The sequence below is a fragment of the Lepisma saccharinum genome, chromosome 3 (genome assembly GCF_977018435.1).
Source record: "Lepisma saccharinum chromosome 3, izLepSacc3.1, whole genome shotgun sequence".
Classification (NCBI taxonomy): domain Eukaryota; kingdom Metazoa; phylum Arthropoda; class Insecta; order Zygentoma; family Lepismatidae; genus Lepisma; species Lepisma saccharinum.
In genome coordinates, this window is record NC_139231.1 from 114,368,880 (window position 1) to 114,384,265 (window position 15,386).

General features: G+C 39.7%; 1 protein-coding gene across 3 annotated transcripts in view; it reads left to right on the top strand.

Annotated features, from left to right (window-relative positions):
- Positions 1–15,386, top strand: part of Nrt (Neurotactin) — a 229,208-nt gene that overhangs the window by 158,322 nt on the left and 55,500 nt on the right. For all 3 annotated transcript variants that reach the window (XM_083119214.1, XM_083119217.1, XM_083119216.1), the window contains one exon: positions 5,062–5,271. In XM_083119214.1, the coding sequence (XP_082975340.1) occupies positions 5,062–5,271 (210 nt within the window). The remainder of the gene's footprint in view (positions 1–5,061; positions 5,272–15,386) is intronic.

Below are 15,386 nucleotides of genomic sequence, written 5' to 3' on the forward strand. Positions count from 1 at the left end.
AAGTTTCCAAGAAATCTTTCCCTTCCAAGATTTCAACATCAAAGGCAAACAACGTCCTCAGCATGAGTCCCTCCCCCGTGCAGGTTACAAAACATGACAAGGAGGAAGCTTTTAGGTGTTGTTGAAATTGTTCCCCCTGCTGATTTGGTTTGTAAATTCAGTTTCTACATGGTAGAAATGGAAATCTTCTCTGGTTACAAGTACCGCATTTACTCTCTGTCAAGTATAAACTCGAAAATCCAATTTTTTACACATATAAATCTGAGCATTCATTTTGTACAGCACGCCTTCATTGTGAGCGATTCATTTTGCATTCCAAATGACTTTCAAAATGGGATTTATATAGGTGAATCCGTTTAAGATATTCAATGAACAAGATCGTATGACGTTAATAAGAGAAGGTGCATGGCACTCAGAAGAATAAATAATAACTTATCACGGACGCGAATTAAGTGTTTGTGAGGTGGGGGGTTTGCTGTCAGGAATCCCTTCCCAGTAGACCAAAATAACCCTGGCAACAGAGGTAAATTTTCATCCCTACCAAGGATGAATTTATTCTGTTCATAAATATTTGCCATACTTATAACAAATATTTTGATTGCACTGGGGAACAGTGAAATTGCGGCACAGTGTTTGAGAGCTAATTTAGGGCGATTTCATGCTGCTGAATAATAATATAATAATATATTTCCTGAATTGGCTCTAATTTATGAAATAAATGCAATTAAACCAAAATGGTGGAAACATAAGACATACATATAAATGAACTTCCAACAACAATTTAATATTTATTTTTGTGATTACAATCATTATTATAAAAATAAATTTATATAGGCCTATGATCATAATAATTAAGAAAATATGTACACAATGAAGTAACAAACTATGTGAAAAGTTTTCTATACGATTTCCTGATGTATTGCTTTTTAGGACAATCCCTCTGTAAGCTCCAACAGTAGTCGGCCATCATGTGGCGATCCCACTGTCCCTGGTACCTTTCTTCCATCATCCTTATATCCTCATGGAACCTTTCTCCCTGTTCTTCACTAAAATCACCAAGGTTCTCAGGGAATCTGTCAATGTGGCTATGTACAAAATGTATCTTCACACTCATATTAGCTCCCAATTTCTCAAAATTTTTCAACATATTTCCAACTATATCGCGGTAGTTTTCTGCTCTGTGATTCCCCAAAAAGTTTTTGACGACGGACACAAAACTCAGCTAGGCCTCAGATCCTATGTAAGACATGTAAGTTGTAAAATTGGCATAATTTATAAGTGTACGAATTTGTGGTCCGTCAAAGATTCCTGCCTTCAATTTTACAATACTTAGTCCTGGAAAAGTGTGGCATATATATTTGAAACAATCACCACTTGTATCTAAGGCCTTGTCAAACTGTTTTATCAACCCAAGTTTAATATGCAATGGCGGAAGGATGATTTTGTCCCTATCTATCAGTGGTTCATGAAAAATATTAGCTTTTCCCACTGTAATATTTTCCCTTGGGGGCCAAACTTTTATCGTCCAAGCTTTCCTCTAGCACGACTATCCCACAAACATAGGAAACAGGGATGTTTTGTGTACCCACTTTGCTGTCCTAGTAAAAAATTCACCATCTTCAAATCCACACACACGAGCCACTTATGTTCAGCATATTCAATTTTTTCTAAAACCATTTTTATGTTTTGGTATTCTTCCTTAAGCTTTGTTGAGTGTCCGATAGGAACTGAAGGATGTTTATTACCATTGTGTAGTAAAACACATCTCAAACTTCTTTAGAACCGTCCAGAAATAAACGCCAATCCTCTGGGCGATATGTTGATAGACCTAACAGCAGCAAAAGCTCAGGAATGCTGTTGTTACAATACACAAGATCATAGTCTTCGCTAAAGTAAGGAAGAATATTGTGTTCTCTTGTTCTATATGATGTTGCAGTAACACCAGGCTGAAGACAATGTTTTCCTCTTAGTCGCAATGCTAGAATCTCAGATGATTTTTTTTGACAAATTTGGTTCATCCCACAGCGCCAGTCCTGCTTGCAGTGTAGAACTACATCCTTCAAAATCACTTTCGTTTTTATTGTCACTAGCACTTTCATCTGATATCTCAACGTCATCGTCGATATTTTGCGAAAAGGTACATACTGGTAAAGGTAAATTTTCACTGTGCAGTATTGGCGGCTTTGCTAACTCTACATTAGGGTACACCCAATTACGCTTTTTGAATCTAGTCATGCCTTTAACATTCACAGCACAAAATAGCAATCATTAACATGATTTATTGGTTCACTCCATGTCATGGGCACTCCAAATTTGAGTCCCTTTCGTCTGCCTTGGCCCCAATAACGAAGTGATTCCAAACAAGTTTTGCAAACTAAACGTGGGACCCATTTTTTATTCTGTTGTCCCAGATTTTTGGCAAAATTAGCCTGATACTAATCTCTCACTACATCTGTGATATTTCTTCTCTGTGATGGTAGACAATATATTCCACATATATAGCAAAAAACATTTGGGTTGTTGAAACACTTACTACGTGAGGAACTCATATTTCCAATGTATTCACATTAAACGCATTTCGCTTAGTTAAACTACAAAATTCAACATTAAGAGATATATGGCCTAGTAATGATTCATAAGTTGCCTAGCAACAATTTACAAATAAATAAATAAGTTTCTTAATGGTAAATTTCAGCACATTATCAAATTTTGATACTACCGAGAAAAGCGTGGAGTAATTTTACCTCCTACATTTTCCATGGTGTGTTTATTTTTATAACTGGAGTCAATTCAACTGAACCAATCATACATTTGGCAATCACAGTTGTTTTGTGTTCTGAAACTGTTATTAAACTTTATGCCACAAAATAAAATCTTTTTTTTGTTCCCCAGTGTTATCATTACATTTTAAAAAACATTCCCCTTTGGGTAGGTTGAAGATATTTTCACACTCTGTTATCAAATAAAGGGCCCGGTGGTAAAACATGGTAAGTGACATTTTGGTTGGTCGGTTGGTTGATTTGGTTTATTTTTCTTCGCTTTTCTGTCACTTTTGGCTAATCGTGAAGGAGGACACTCACAAAGAACACCCATGCCCAGACCGGGATTCCAACCCGGGACCCCTCGCGGCGTAGCGCCCTGTGATAACCGCTCCACCACGAATGCCGGCCTAAGTGATATTTTGATCATTATTGAGTTTATTAAGCACAGAATTTATGTTGTGTTTACCAATTTCAGAAGCGTTCAATGAGACCAATACAAATTGCATGACATTGGAATTTAAGGCTCGGCTGTGAATGGGCGAATTTTTTCAAATTTTCCTCTACATTCGAAAAACTTCTTGGATATTTCAAAATATGAAACATTACGTCAGCTTAGAATTCCTTCTAGATTCTAAATTCGCCCCTTTGCATGCCAAAGGTCCAGCCGAGCCTTAAGGATGGCTGGTTCTTTTTTACTTTGTGTCAGAATAATGACCAAAATGTCAACGTTTTACCTCCGATCCCTTCAAATGATAAATTTGAGTTTCACAACAATGCTACTGTATTCCTGCAGTACGACACTAAATAAATATACTCTTTTTAACATATAAACCCTCTGAGGTATACAATAGTGTACTTTTTTCGTCAAGTTGCCTGAAATTTCTTAATACGCAATGTACACATTTGTTACATGATGAACCACAAGTATGACTATTATTTACACCACCGAAGGGTTAAAGGGCCTCCATTGCTGTCCAAAACGTCCTCTCGTCTTAGATGTACCTGGCTGGCTTCCTCACATTCGAGGATGGCAACATCACACTTGGCGTCATTGTCATGCAAATGGTAGCTTTATTTGCACCTCCTTCACACGCCATCCCCGTCACCAGGTTGTGAATGGGTTAGCCAGAACCGGTCTACGGAGTCCTGCAGCGTCCACGGCTGACGCCAAGAACTCCCAAGAACTGCCGACAGCCATCTGCGTCAGTCCACAGCACAGCTTCCCAACGCAGACGCGACAGATCCATCATATCCTGCAATGCACCCCTTTGGTGCCACGAGTGCCTCCTGCGGAGCTGGAGTCAAAGCAGTTGAACCAGAGGTATCAGTCATGAGCCGCGAGTTCCACATTCGAGTACAAAAGGGGTGGCAAACGACATGGCCTCAAGCTATATTCCCGATGCTGTTTTTTGGGGTGTTAAGATGATAGGGGACAGGATTCAAATTGCTCTCCAAGGGTGAAAAGGTAAAAGGAATCATCTTTGACGGGATGAATGCAGAATGCAGGGTCCGGTAAATGAGTCCGTTGAGCTTGAGAGTGGTGGAGTCAACATATATTAGCTAGGAGTTTTACATTATTGAAGTGTACAATGCGCAGTTGACATGGCGTATATGAGGTTTTGAAAATTTTTATTTCTTCTTGGAGCGTGTAAAGGTCAGTTCGAAAATAAGTAATGCAGGAGTGGCCGGTTGTAGATAACGGAAAATGCCCTAAAGAGACTGAGATAGTAGACGAGACACATTTCATATCTAATTTAACTGATAAGAACTTTTACAGAACAAAGAACATTTTCTAAAAGCAGCTACCATAAAAGACAATTCACACCAGAATCAAAAAGACAGACAGATTGATTTGATTTATTTTACTTCATGAAAAATACCGAAATTGCCGGAAACTTCTAAGTTATCGGACTTCTGCTTTTGCTTTACTTGCATGCCTGCGTTGTTGTTTTATTTCTATTATATCTAAATTCATCTAGATAAGAGATGTATTATAAATACATACAATAAATAACAATTACTGCTGTCAACCAGGTCAAATTTCCAATCTACGACCCTGCCGAGTTGCATAACGACTCCCTCAGCAATCGAACACTACTTCCCAGTAAGAAGTAAATTTAATTCCTGGTGCATTATCTCTGCCATTCAGTCTCTAGGTTGTCGAAAATTCCCCTTTCCTGCTGTCACCACGGGCACTGCCCTCTTTTATTAACTTCTTCCTCTCCTTTTCCACGCGGCTTTTTTTCCGGTTCGCTTGGTCATTGTGTTCCTAAACCGATTCTGTTTCTTCCGTTCGCAGGAGGGTCAGCAGGTGGAGATAGAAATTCCAGAACAGGAGGAAGGAGTGGTGGAGGAGCCCTGCAAGAAGGAGACGGTGGGCGGGGAGGAGGGGGCGGCAGCTGGGGGAGAGCACAAGGAGTCGGCGGGGGCAACGAGGAAGACTCGCCTTCTGGAAGCCATCCGCTTGCCCCTCGTCTCCGTCTTTCCCAGGAAGTCCAAAGCCAGCAAGGTGAGTACCGCAACAAACCACTTGAGATATGGTAATCGGGAGGGAAATTTTCAAACAATTTGATGTGAAAAGGACAAAAAGGGAAATTTTCTCAAAAGTGAGCGGCGAAAGTCAGTGTTGCCACATGATGAGAAATTTCCCTTTTCGCAGGGAAATTAGATGAAAAATACAAAAATTTCAGGAAAATTTGAAGATATCAGACTCAGTATTAGTACAGATTCATATATATCAATTTTTGCTGTTCCTTCCTATTTATACCCCTTTGAGTAGAGCCTAAGATTGTTGCAACACTGGTGGGAGTACCACACAACCATTTTCGAAGTTGCCATTACTATCGATGTAGGCTATCGTCTTTCAGTGTTTTTTCCGAGAGAACGCCGATTGCTTTTTCCAATATCTTCTTTCATTGTTGCCTTCTAAAAATAACTTTGGTAGAATTCGAATTCTTGTAGCATAATAACCGTGTTTTTGGAGGTTATTTTTTATTCCATGGAGGTTATTGTTTTTTCCATGCAGGCCTGGCGAAATATAGAGTATTAACAATGTATTTTTACAAACGTATGTTGCCTTGTACCAGCTGAACTGGCGAGGTCAAATGATTTAGAAAGTCCTGCTTGCTAGAGTACGAGTGTAATCCGCGTAATGTAACGTAATACTCCTACACGCATATGACCGAAATGCATATTAGTTAGTATCCCCATATTTTATTTCTCTCTTTGACATGTTGGAGAACTATGCAATTCCACAATTACAAGACGACAGGACAGGGAGTTTTTCATTCAACAAGATGGTACACCTCCTCATTTTTCACGAAGAGATTATATTTTACCTCAATCGCACCTTGCCTGCCTAGATTGTACGTGGTGGTTTGATTGTACGATCTCCTGATCTGACTCCTTTGAATTTCTCTGTGATAGGCTACGGTCAAAATCAAGATTTTTGTTACAGCTATTCCTTCAACTCTGAACAAACTGCGGTTTCGGATAAGAGAAGTAGTTACAGTCTCAAGCGGTGATATGAAAGTAGTATTTGGGACGAACTCATTATAGATTAGATATCTGCCTTGTAACGGGTGAAAGCTATATTGAATATTTCTAATACTTGTAAACGATACTTGAAGTTTTACTGAATTTTCTCATGTATTACTCAATTCAATAGGAATTATACTTTCTGTTTGCTATTAAACGTCGCTTTTCTTACAGTTTTGGCTAATCGCGACGATGATGATGAGCGATAATGATGATGAAATGGACCTATTTGCAATCAATATATATTATGTATGTAATTATCAACCAATCAATAAATAACAGGCACAGAGAATGGAGAGAATACTTTAAAAAGGGATTTTTTCCTTGTGGAAGGAGCTGCCACAAACATTACTTCTCTTTGTGAAGAATTTTGAATTTGACAAAATGATGTGAGTAGTAAGGGAGAAGCGACGCATTCATAGAAGAAATGCCGAATTTCCCCCTGTTCAAAATTGAAATTATTCAGATGTTGGGATATTGACCATTTATATGTCTCAAAACATGCATACAAGTTGTGAAAATCGATCATCGCAAGAAGTGCAGGATGGTAGACCATATCCCGAGGCTTTAAAGATTAATGAACACACTAATGGAAGGGAAAGAAAAACACAAACCACATTGGCTGGTCTAGAATGGAGTGCATTAGACAAATCGCTAAGAATGGCACTTACGAAAGCCACAGAGAACTGAAAAGCTTGGCGAAAGACACGAAAGTATGAAGAAGTGTAAAATAACAAAATAAATGGGAGAGAGGGAAGTAGAAGAGAAGAAGGAAATTAAGAAAGAGTTAGCGGGAAATTCTGCATCTTCCATGTGTTGCTTGTCTGATCGAGAGAAAGACAGAAAGAGGAGAGAAATATAGACGGGAGATGTAGACAGAGAATTTCAGACAGGTGGACAGTCAGCGATGGAGGGAGGCACGGAGAAAGACGGATGGAATGTAGACAGAAAGACAGACAGATAAGCATATGCACGCACACATATACACACACACGGAGAACAAGAGTGAAAGTAATATAGACGGAAAGACCGATAAACAGGCAGAAAGAGAGAGGAAGAGGAGAGCTGCAAATGTAGACAAGGGGGAATGATAAGAACAGAGAATGAGAAATATAGACGAAAGTACAGAGATTGTTATGCAAGAGAGAGAATGAGAACGAGAGAGAGAGAAAAAATAAATATACGTAAAGACAGGCAGAGGGAGAGGAGAGCAAGCAATGTAGAGGAAAACGATAAGAACGCGCAAAGAGGGAAATAAATGTAGAGGAAAGTACAGATTTATATGCATAGAGAGAGAGAGAAAGAAATATATAGACGTAAAAAAAGACAGAGATAGCGAGAAAGACAAAAAGATAAGCAGAGAAAGACGGCAAGACAGACAGCGAAGAGAAATATATATGAACGAATAGAAAAACAGAGAAAGATGAACAGAAAGAGAGAGACAGAGGAAGGAGAGAAAAAGACGTTTTTAACAAAACAAAAGAGACATTTTCTTTGGACAATATCCGTTATTTAGTGAGCGTGACACGGAAGCTGCATAAATCCGCGGACACCAACCTTCTGGCAACCACCGATTGTTTGCGCGGGTTTCCAAAGACCTACCAATCAATCCGACGGGACAATGTAAGGTTCATGAGCTTCTATTGAGTGTCCTTCCCTCCATTGTTGCTCGAGGAGGGCTGACATGCGAATAATCTGGTTTCTGACGCTTTCGGGGAAACTGTCTGAATACGCCAGTTATTCGTCATTAGCAGCAGATCTGCCTCACACACGAGTCGGATTCTCTCTCGGAAGCGATTCCAATCTCTTGCATCGTATTGATCTTCCTCTCAGCCATTGTAGGGTGAGCGAGATTACCCACAGGGTTGCCAGCACCAGGAAAATTATCATCGGATGCATATTTTAGGAAACTATAAATAACCTACAACAGCAGCTCTTCAATATGTATATTCTGAATGGAAGCTGTGAAGTTGGATCACCTATGGAGGAACTTCAGAATGTCAGCACCCTTAATTTCTACCCTTAGTTTCGTAATACGGTTAATTTCATTTTTCAAGATTCTAGTTTTTTCAAAAGAGAAACATATTTGAGAAATTGCAGGAGGGTTGTCGCCACCAGAAGCGGAGGGTGGACTCTAGCCTACCATGAAATCATATTAGTCTCTCCCATCCCCACCCATACAACTTACCAGTGCCTAACACTCCCCTGTCTAGGGTATGAGTGGTCAACTAATGACTACAGCACCCAACCCACTCGCCACAGAAGCATCTGTTCCCGCGAATAGTAGCATATTAATATAATATTATAATTGTAATATACGTATTTATAATAATAGAGAATTTGGTAGTGGGTGGGTGTTATCTAGCTTCTCCTATCCCTGTCTGAAACTTGAGTGTTCGCCGCTGTAACCTACATGAAATAATTTCAGAATTATTGACAAAGAATATTTGGCAAGAGTCACACGCACACAGATATATAATAGAGAGAAAAAGAAAGTCTGAGAGATGAAGGAAGAAGGAAAATAGTGGAGAATCTGAAAAAGAAGAAGAGAGAGAGATCAATGAAAAATATACTACGGTAGGGCAAGGGAAAAATAAAAAGGAAATAATAAGGCAAACAGTTGAAGAAAGAAAGAAGCAGATAGAGAAAAAGATAAATAGATCAACCAATGTAGAGAGAAATGAAAGAAAATAGGAAGAAAAGAAAATATGAAGAAAAGAAAGATAAGAAAGAAATGTAAACAAACAGTTCAAGAAAGAAAGAGAATGAAAGATGAACTGATGGAGAGAAAGAGGGTGATTGAAGAAAGAAATAAACTACAGAAGAAGAAAAAGAGAAAATTAAAAGAAAAGAAAGATGTAGGCAAATAGTTCAAGAAAGAGAAAAGCAGATGGAAAAAGAGAAAGAAACATAAATTAATAAGGAGAGAGAGAATATGACTAGAAAGTAATTTCGTTCTATTGCATGTAGATTTCTACTACTTAATAGTAGTAGTGGTATTAGTAGTGACATGAGCTGCATTAGTAGTAGTATTAGTATTAATTTAATCTAACGAGAAAATCTTGGTTGCTATTACCACCGAAAGTCTCTCTCCCAGCCTTGAACCCCTTTGTCCAACGCCACTGATTGCAGGCAAAGTCCCAATAAGTAACTTGGAAAAAAATTATAAACTCTACATACCTGATGGAAGTTTTAACATCTGCATCTAATGCCAGGTAGTAGCCATGACAATTTTCCCTATTGAAGAATTTGCCAGAAATCCTGAAAAAAATAATACTTAACCCGTTAAAGCACTCTTGTTTCAGAACCTCATACTCCTTTACAACACTAATTTCTCTGTAGTGTACAGAAATATGATGAATGGGATAGGGGAATTTTTTCAACAAGTACCTCATAGTTTTTCCCAATTTCTTACATGAGTGCCGTTACTTTATTAATATATTATATCAGTTTGGAAACTACTGTTAAATAGTTGGCAAAATGTTAAAAAAAATTAGTGGCAAAAATTTTGTATCCATTTTTCCTTTTCTATGCCCAGATATTAATTCGCATCTTTTAGGGTGCCTCCCCAGTGACTGCCGCCTTGTAATCAAGGGGTCCCGGGTTCTATCTCCGGTGAAGGCACGATGTGGACTCGAAACAAACTTTCACAATATTTCCGTCAAGAGAAAATATTGAGAGCCACGCCTCTTGTAGTTTAGCAAGTCACTTCCGTAGAAAATGATAACAACCTGGCAACAATGCTGTGTGCAATGACGCCGAAACAAGATGAGTAGTCATTATTGCCCTCTGCAAAACGCACCCTTCTTCCCCCCCCCCCCCTCTCTCTCTCTCTCTTGCGCCCGTCATGAACTTTGCGATCCGGGTGTGATCCACCAGCTGGAAGAAGCTGTCCCCGAGGATGCAATTCTGTGAAATCTCTGTGTAGCAAACAGTTGAAACACGATAGAGTTTGCCGTTTGTAACAATGGGCTGGTCTGAATCGCAAAATCACTGGCGTCTCATCCATTTTCATCTTTTTCCTTTGTGTAAGCACAGAGTCCCAACTTGGAAACAAAGTGAAAGAACTTGGTAAGGTATTGAACGTTGAATACCATTCATGATTGACTCAATGAACCGAGATATATAATTTTATTTTATATAATTCTATATTATTTATTTGTAACTATAACAGTAATCATTCTTTCATTTCCTCAAAATTGTTTGCATGTGCGGATTTGAACTTTGTTCTCCCCTTCCCCAAATCAGAAGCATATGGTAGACACGGTAGGCAACAAAGCTCGAATTATACTACACAGGCACACCCCCTAATATCCCCCCAAATTCCTCAACACCACTACTCTTTTTTTTTAAAAAACGATTTATGGCCATTCTGGCTCTAAATTTACCCTTACCCTAAATATGGACTTACACCCTATATGGAAAATTTTGGATAACCTCTGTATAGAACCGTCCGTGTAGTCTAGTTGTTGGTTTTATGGTTAGTCATTGATCGAAACCTCTGATCCGCTTCATTTTATTTTTAGAATGCATTATGAGAAAATTAAAGTTTAAGATGAGCCAATATATGGAAGCTGTGTGCCCGACCCTGTGGCCGAGCGGTTAGCACATCGCGCTGCGACGCCAAGGGTCCCGGGTTCGAATCCTGGTCGGGCTTGGTTGTTTGTGAATGTCCATTCATCAATTTCATCCTTTCATCACTCATCCTCATCTTCGCAAATTAGCCACGAGGCACAAAACGCGAAGTAAAATAAACTAAATCAATCAATCAATGGAAGCTGTGTAACTTTTGGGGCCAAGTGGCGTGCCCAGGATTTTTGAAAGGGAGGGCCCTGAAACAATTTGAAAAAATCGTCGCCAATATATGGAAGCTGTGTAACTTTTGGGGCCAAGTGGCGTGCCCAGAATTTGTGAAAGGGAGGGATTACGTTTACATTGTAAGTAGTCAATGCTTATTGTGCATCTTTTCCTGCTCGTGATTTTTTTTTAGGAAAAAGTGGCCACCACCCCCCCCCCCTTGGGCACGCCACTGTTGTGGCCTAACTTTTGGGGGCGGGAAGGGGAGACATGGACCTCAGATTATAGGAGGTTAATAAAAATACACATACCATGTACATTTTAATAAGTCTGGAAATTGGGGGAGCGGGCGAGTGCCCCCCTAGCCCCCCTCACAAGTTGCGCCTATACAACTCTCCACTGTCAATTATATATTTTCTTGGGCGACATTTCAGCTACTGGTGTCAGTGGGAAAATCTGGAGAAAGATACTTCTCTTCAATCCCACATTTTCGTGGTTATCCCAAGCTGGCAACTCTGCCACCCCTACTCCATTACCGATATCCCCTGCTCCTCCCCTTGACAGACACCCACCCTTCTGCACAGCTTGTTTCGCTGTTGACCCAAGCTTTGCCAATCACATAAATCCATCTTCTCAACGGACACTTGAAACGGGTAAACATCAGGACAATCATTCACTGGTCTCCCTCTACTTTGAATCCAAACAAATGTTTCCCTGTGTAAATGCCCTTGTGAAGGGTGGTCAGCATCGAAATAGCGAACTCTGGCTAGGTTTATGAGCTCTGCTTGTTGTGTGTACTTCTCATAAAATACCAGTTGTCTTTCTAAAGAGCTGCTTCATCAATTGCCTCTTGACAATTTTCAGATTGTCTACCACAATCCATCAAAATGTTATAAAAGTTTGGCAAAGTTTGTTCTACCCCTTCACGCGCAGATTAGCTAATCGAGACTGTGCATACAGTTCAAAGTAAATTCTGAAACTGCCTAGACCCGAATCGAACCGGATATCCGTAGCTTACGATGTCAAGGAGGCACTTGAAATTATTGAAAATAGCTTTAAAATTTCCCCAAATGTCACCACTCATTTGTGTTTTATATGCGTTTCAGGTTTGAGGGATTTCATTCTATTCCACGAAAATTTGAGTCTGTGCCTTAGTTTGTGGTGGATACGGTGTTTGAAATTATAAAGGGCCTGCATTTCCTTTTGTAGTTTGGATTAGTAGTCTGGAGCGTATATTCTAAGCTAGGTAGACTATCTGCGAAGCCTGATGTCTAGAGAATAAAATACAGGAAAAAAAATGATCAGAAATTGTAAATAAAATTATTCATATCAGAGTTGGCAACCTGGTTTCTTGTGAGTTGGCAACCTGATTTCCTATGAGTGGCAACCTGATTTCCTTTGAGTTGGCAACCTGGTTTCTTGTGAGCTGGCAACCTGATTTCCTATGAGTTGGCAACCTGCTTTCCTATGAGTTGGCAACCTGATTTCGTATGAGTTGGCAACCAGATTTCTTAGGAGTTGGTAAACTTATTTCTATTCATAGCCTAGGACCATGTGACACAGTGAGATAGCCCAGACCTTGGACACAGTATACGCCACTGTTAGTAGTATTGTTATTTTCAGTGGTGGTCTTAGCCAATCAAAACTGCATACATGAGAAATTTTCAAAATTCATCGTCGCAATTTGCTAGAAGTGGTGAAATAGCAACGATAAATAAAAAAAATCAAATCAAAGCAAGAATCACACACACACACACACACACACACACACACACACACACATAGGTATTGGAAGAGAGAGAGAGAGAGAGAGAGATAGAAAATAAAAGTATTAAGAAACATAAATTAAGGAGAGATTAGTCATACAAAGAGAAGCAGAGTAAAGAAAAAAAGAGGAGAAAAGAAGAGAGAAAAGGAAAAGCAAAGAGAAACAGAAAAAATAGGAGAAAATAGAGACAGAGAAACAAGAAAAAGGAGAGATAAATAGAAAAGGAAGGATAGAAAGTTAACAGAGAATCTTAGTAGCCCACCTGAACGAAATTCCTTCGTGACTTCGCTGCCACAAACCAATACTTATGTCCAGGACGAGATTCGAACCCGAACCTAGAATGCGTATTTAATACCATTTTGAAGTTTTCTGTTACAAATTTTAAAGACACTAATACCACTACCTACGTATTTTTATTAATATCCTGAAATGGATAAATAAAACTGACAGAATTATTCTAATTAGTGCACACTGCGCCAGGATTTATAGAAATACGTCTTTCAAAACTCTAACAGCATTCAAGCATCAGTGGAACGTAAAGTAGCGTGCAGATGTTTTGCAGCCAAGGAGCAGATGGCGTCAGTTCGACCTTCTTATCGACAACTCCTCGAGTCTTCTTGCAGAAACACTTGAAGAAAGCTCAGTATGGGTTGTTTTGTTTCCCATCCATCGTCAGTCATATGGTAATTCCAAAAGGCAACGAACGCTACCAGTTCGTATTTCAAGCGTTCGCTTCTTCCTCGCTAATGGCCGACAGCCCCCTGAAGGCAATCATCAAATGGCTTTTGCCTTTTCTTCTTCAGACGTTGTAAAATTTGAAACTTCGCTCGTTTCCCTCGGCCCCTAATTGTGTGTACGAACAAAGAACCCTTCCCCAGCGAAAGCCAAAACGGCCCTGGAGGAAGTTGACCCTAACAAAAACCAACTGTTTCTGAACGCAATATGAATTCCAGCTCATCTCACTTTGAGTCCGAAACACTTCTAATACCAAAACTGAAATAATTACAGCGTGTGGCATGCGCGTAGCCAGAAATTTTTGTGAAAAATTAAATATTAATTTAGTGAACAGTGTAATCGGAATTTGTCTTACCACAAAATCATACAAATTGAATGGAAATAGCATAATTATCGGCAAATTTACTTATAATGTGCAACAATTCACAGATAATCAGAATGTGATGTCATAATTCTCTTCCTAATAGTTATACGTAAGTAGCGGTTGAAGTAGAAAATATTAGCTGCGGGGTGCTTTGCACAAATTTTGCCCCGCACCCCCCCCCCCTCACATCGAGTACGTAAGATAAAAAAAATATTACACTAAGAAATCATATATGGAATACAGTTTCCATTATTTTTTATTTGCTAATGTGAACAAGCTGTGGTATTTTGTGTGATTATTGGGTGGAGGTTTGTTACTTGTGTAAACGCCACTGGGTTTTTATCAAGAGTTTCAAAGTTATCGAGTCTTGAAATTAGCTCTTAGGTCACATTTTTTGTTCCGAACCATCTTCTTTCGCAGGATATAACTGTGCAACTATTGTGTAGAAGACTTCCAGACATTGCCAAACGTTTTCTAAATTGAAGGCTATGACCTGGAGACCCTGGTTGAACTGACACGGAACGACCTATCCTTGTATTGCCCGATATTGTACTAATCAAGACAGTTCCGATCCAACTTTAGTCGCGGTTAGCCTATTTTTCGCTAAGCTTCCGTCCAAATAAAATACCTCCCAGGGGCGGCCGCTCATAAGGACGATACGGACGCCGCACTGCCGTGTGTAATCACAAGTGAACAAACATTACTTTAACATTTATATATTAACTTTTACATTGTCTGAATTACAAATATTCCGTTGCTTATAGATCGTTGGCTAGTCGGTTCTGTATTAATTCTTCCGCGACAATTGCGAAGTTTGCAGGCCACCGTGCGGGGGAATACGGAACTTCGAGAGAAATCTGGCGGGGCGGCGTCCTCCCACCTTACGAGACGTAGAGCATTTTCAGGCGCTGCCGCGAGGGGTAAGAGGCGAGGGAACTGGCGGAATAACACGCGCGGGATCTGTGGCTGGGAATGGGCTGGGAGGACGGAGGGTTTGTCGTCCGAAACCAACCCCCTAGGCGAAACTGGCCCTCTCTCCGGAGAACGGTAAACAATGAAGAGTTGCCAGAAGCAATGAAGTTAACGTAAGAAAGAAAATTACCAACCGTCGAAAGAAATCATTCTGTATTCCATAGAGCAATAAATAATGCAATTTCCAATGAGGAAAGAAAATATCGGTAACTGAAAAAGTACAGACAGGTGCTTGATATTTGTTATTTATCGTCGCTTTCTGCTACTTTTCGGTAATCACGACGATGAGGATAAGTGATAATTAAATGATGGAAGGGCACTCACAAAGAACACCCATGTCCAGGCCGGGATTCGAACCCAGGATCCATGGCTTTTTATAGCCACGGAAGTCGGCTACAGCTGCGTGTTACTCACAAAATTAGATTTAATTACATGTTTTGTTTAGCACGTT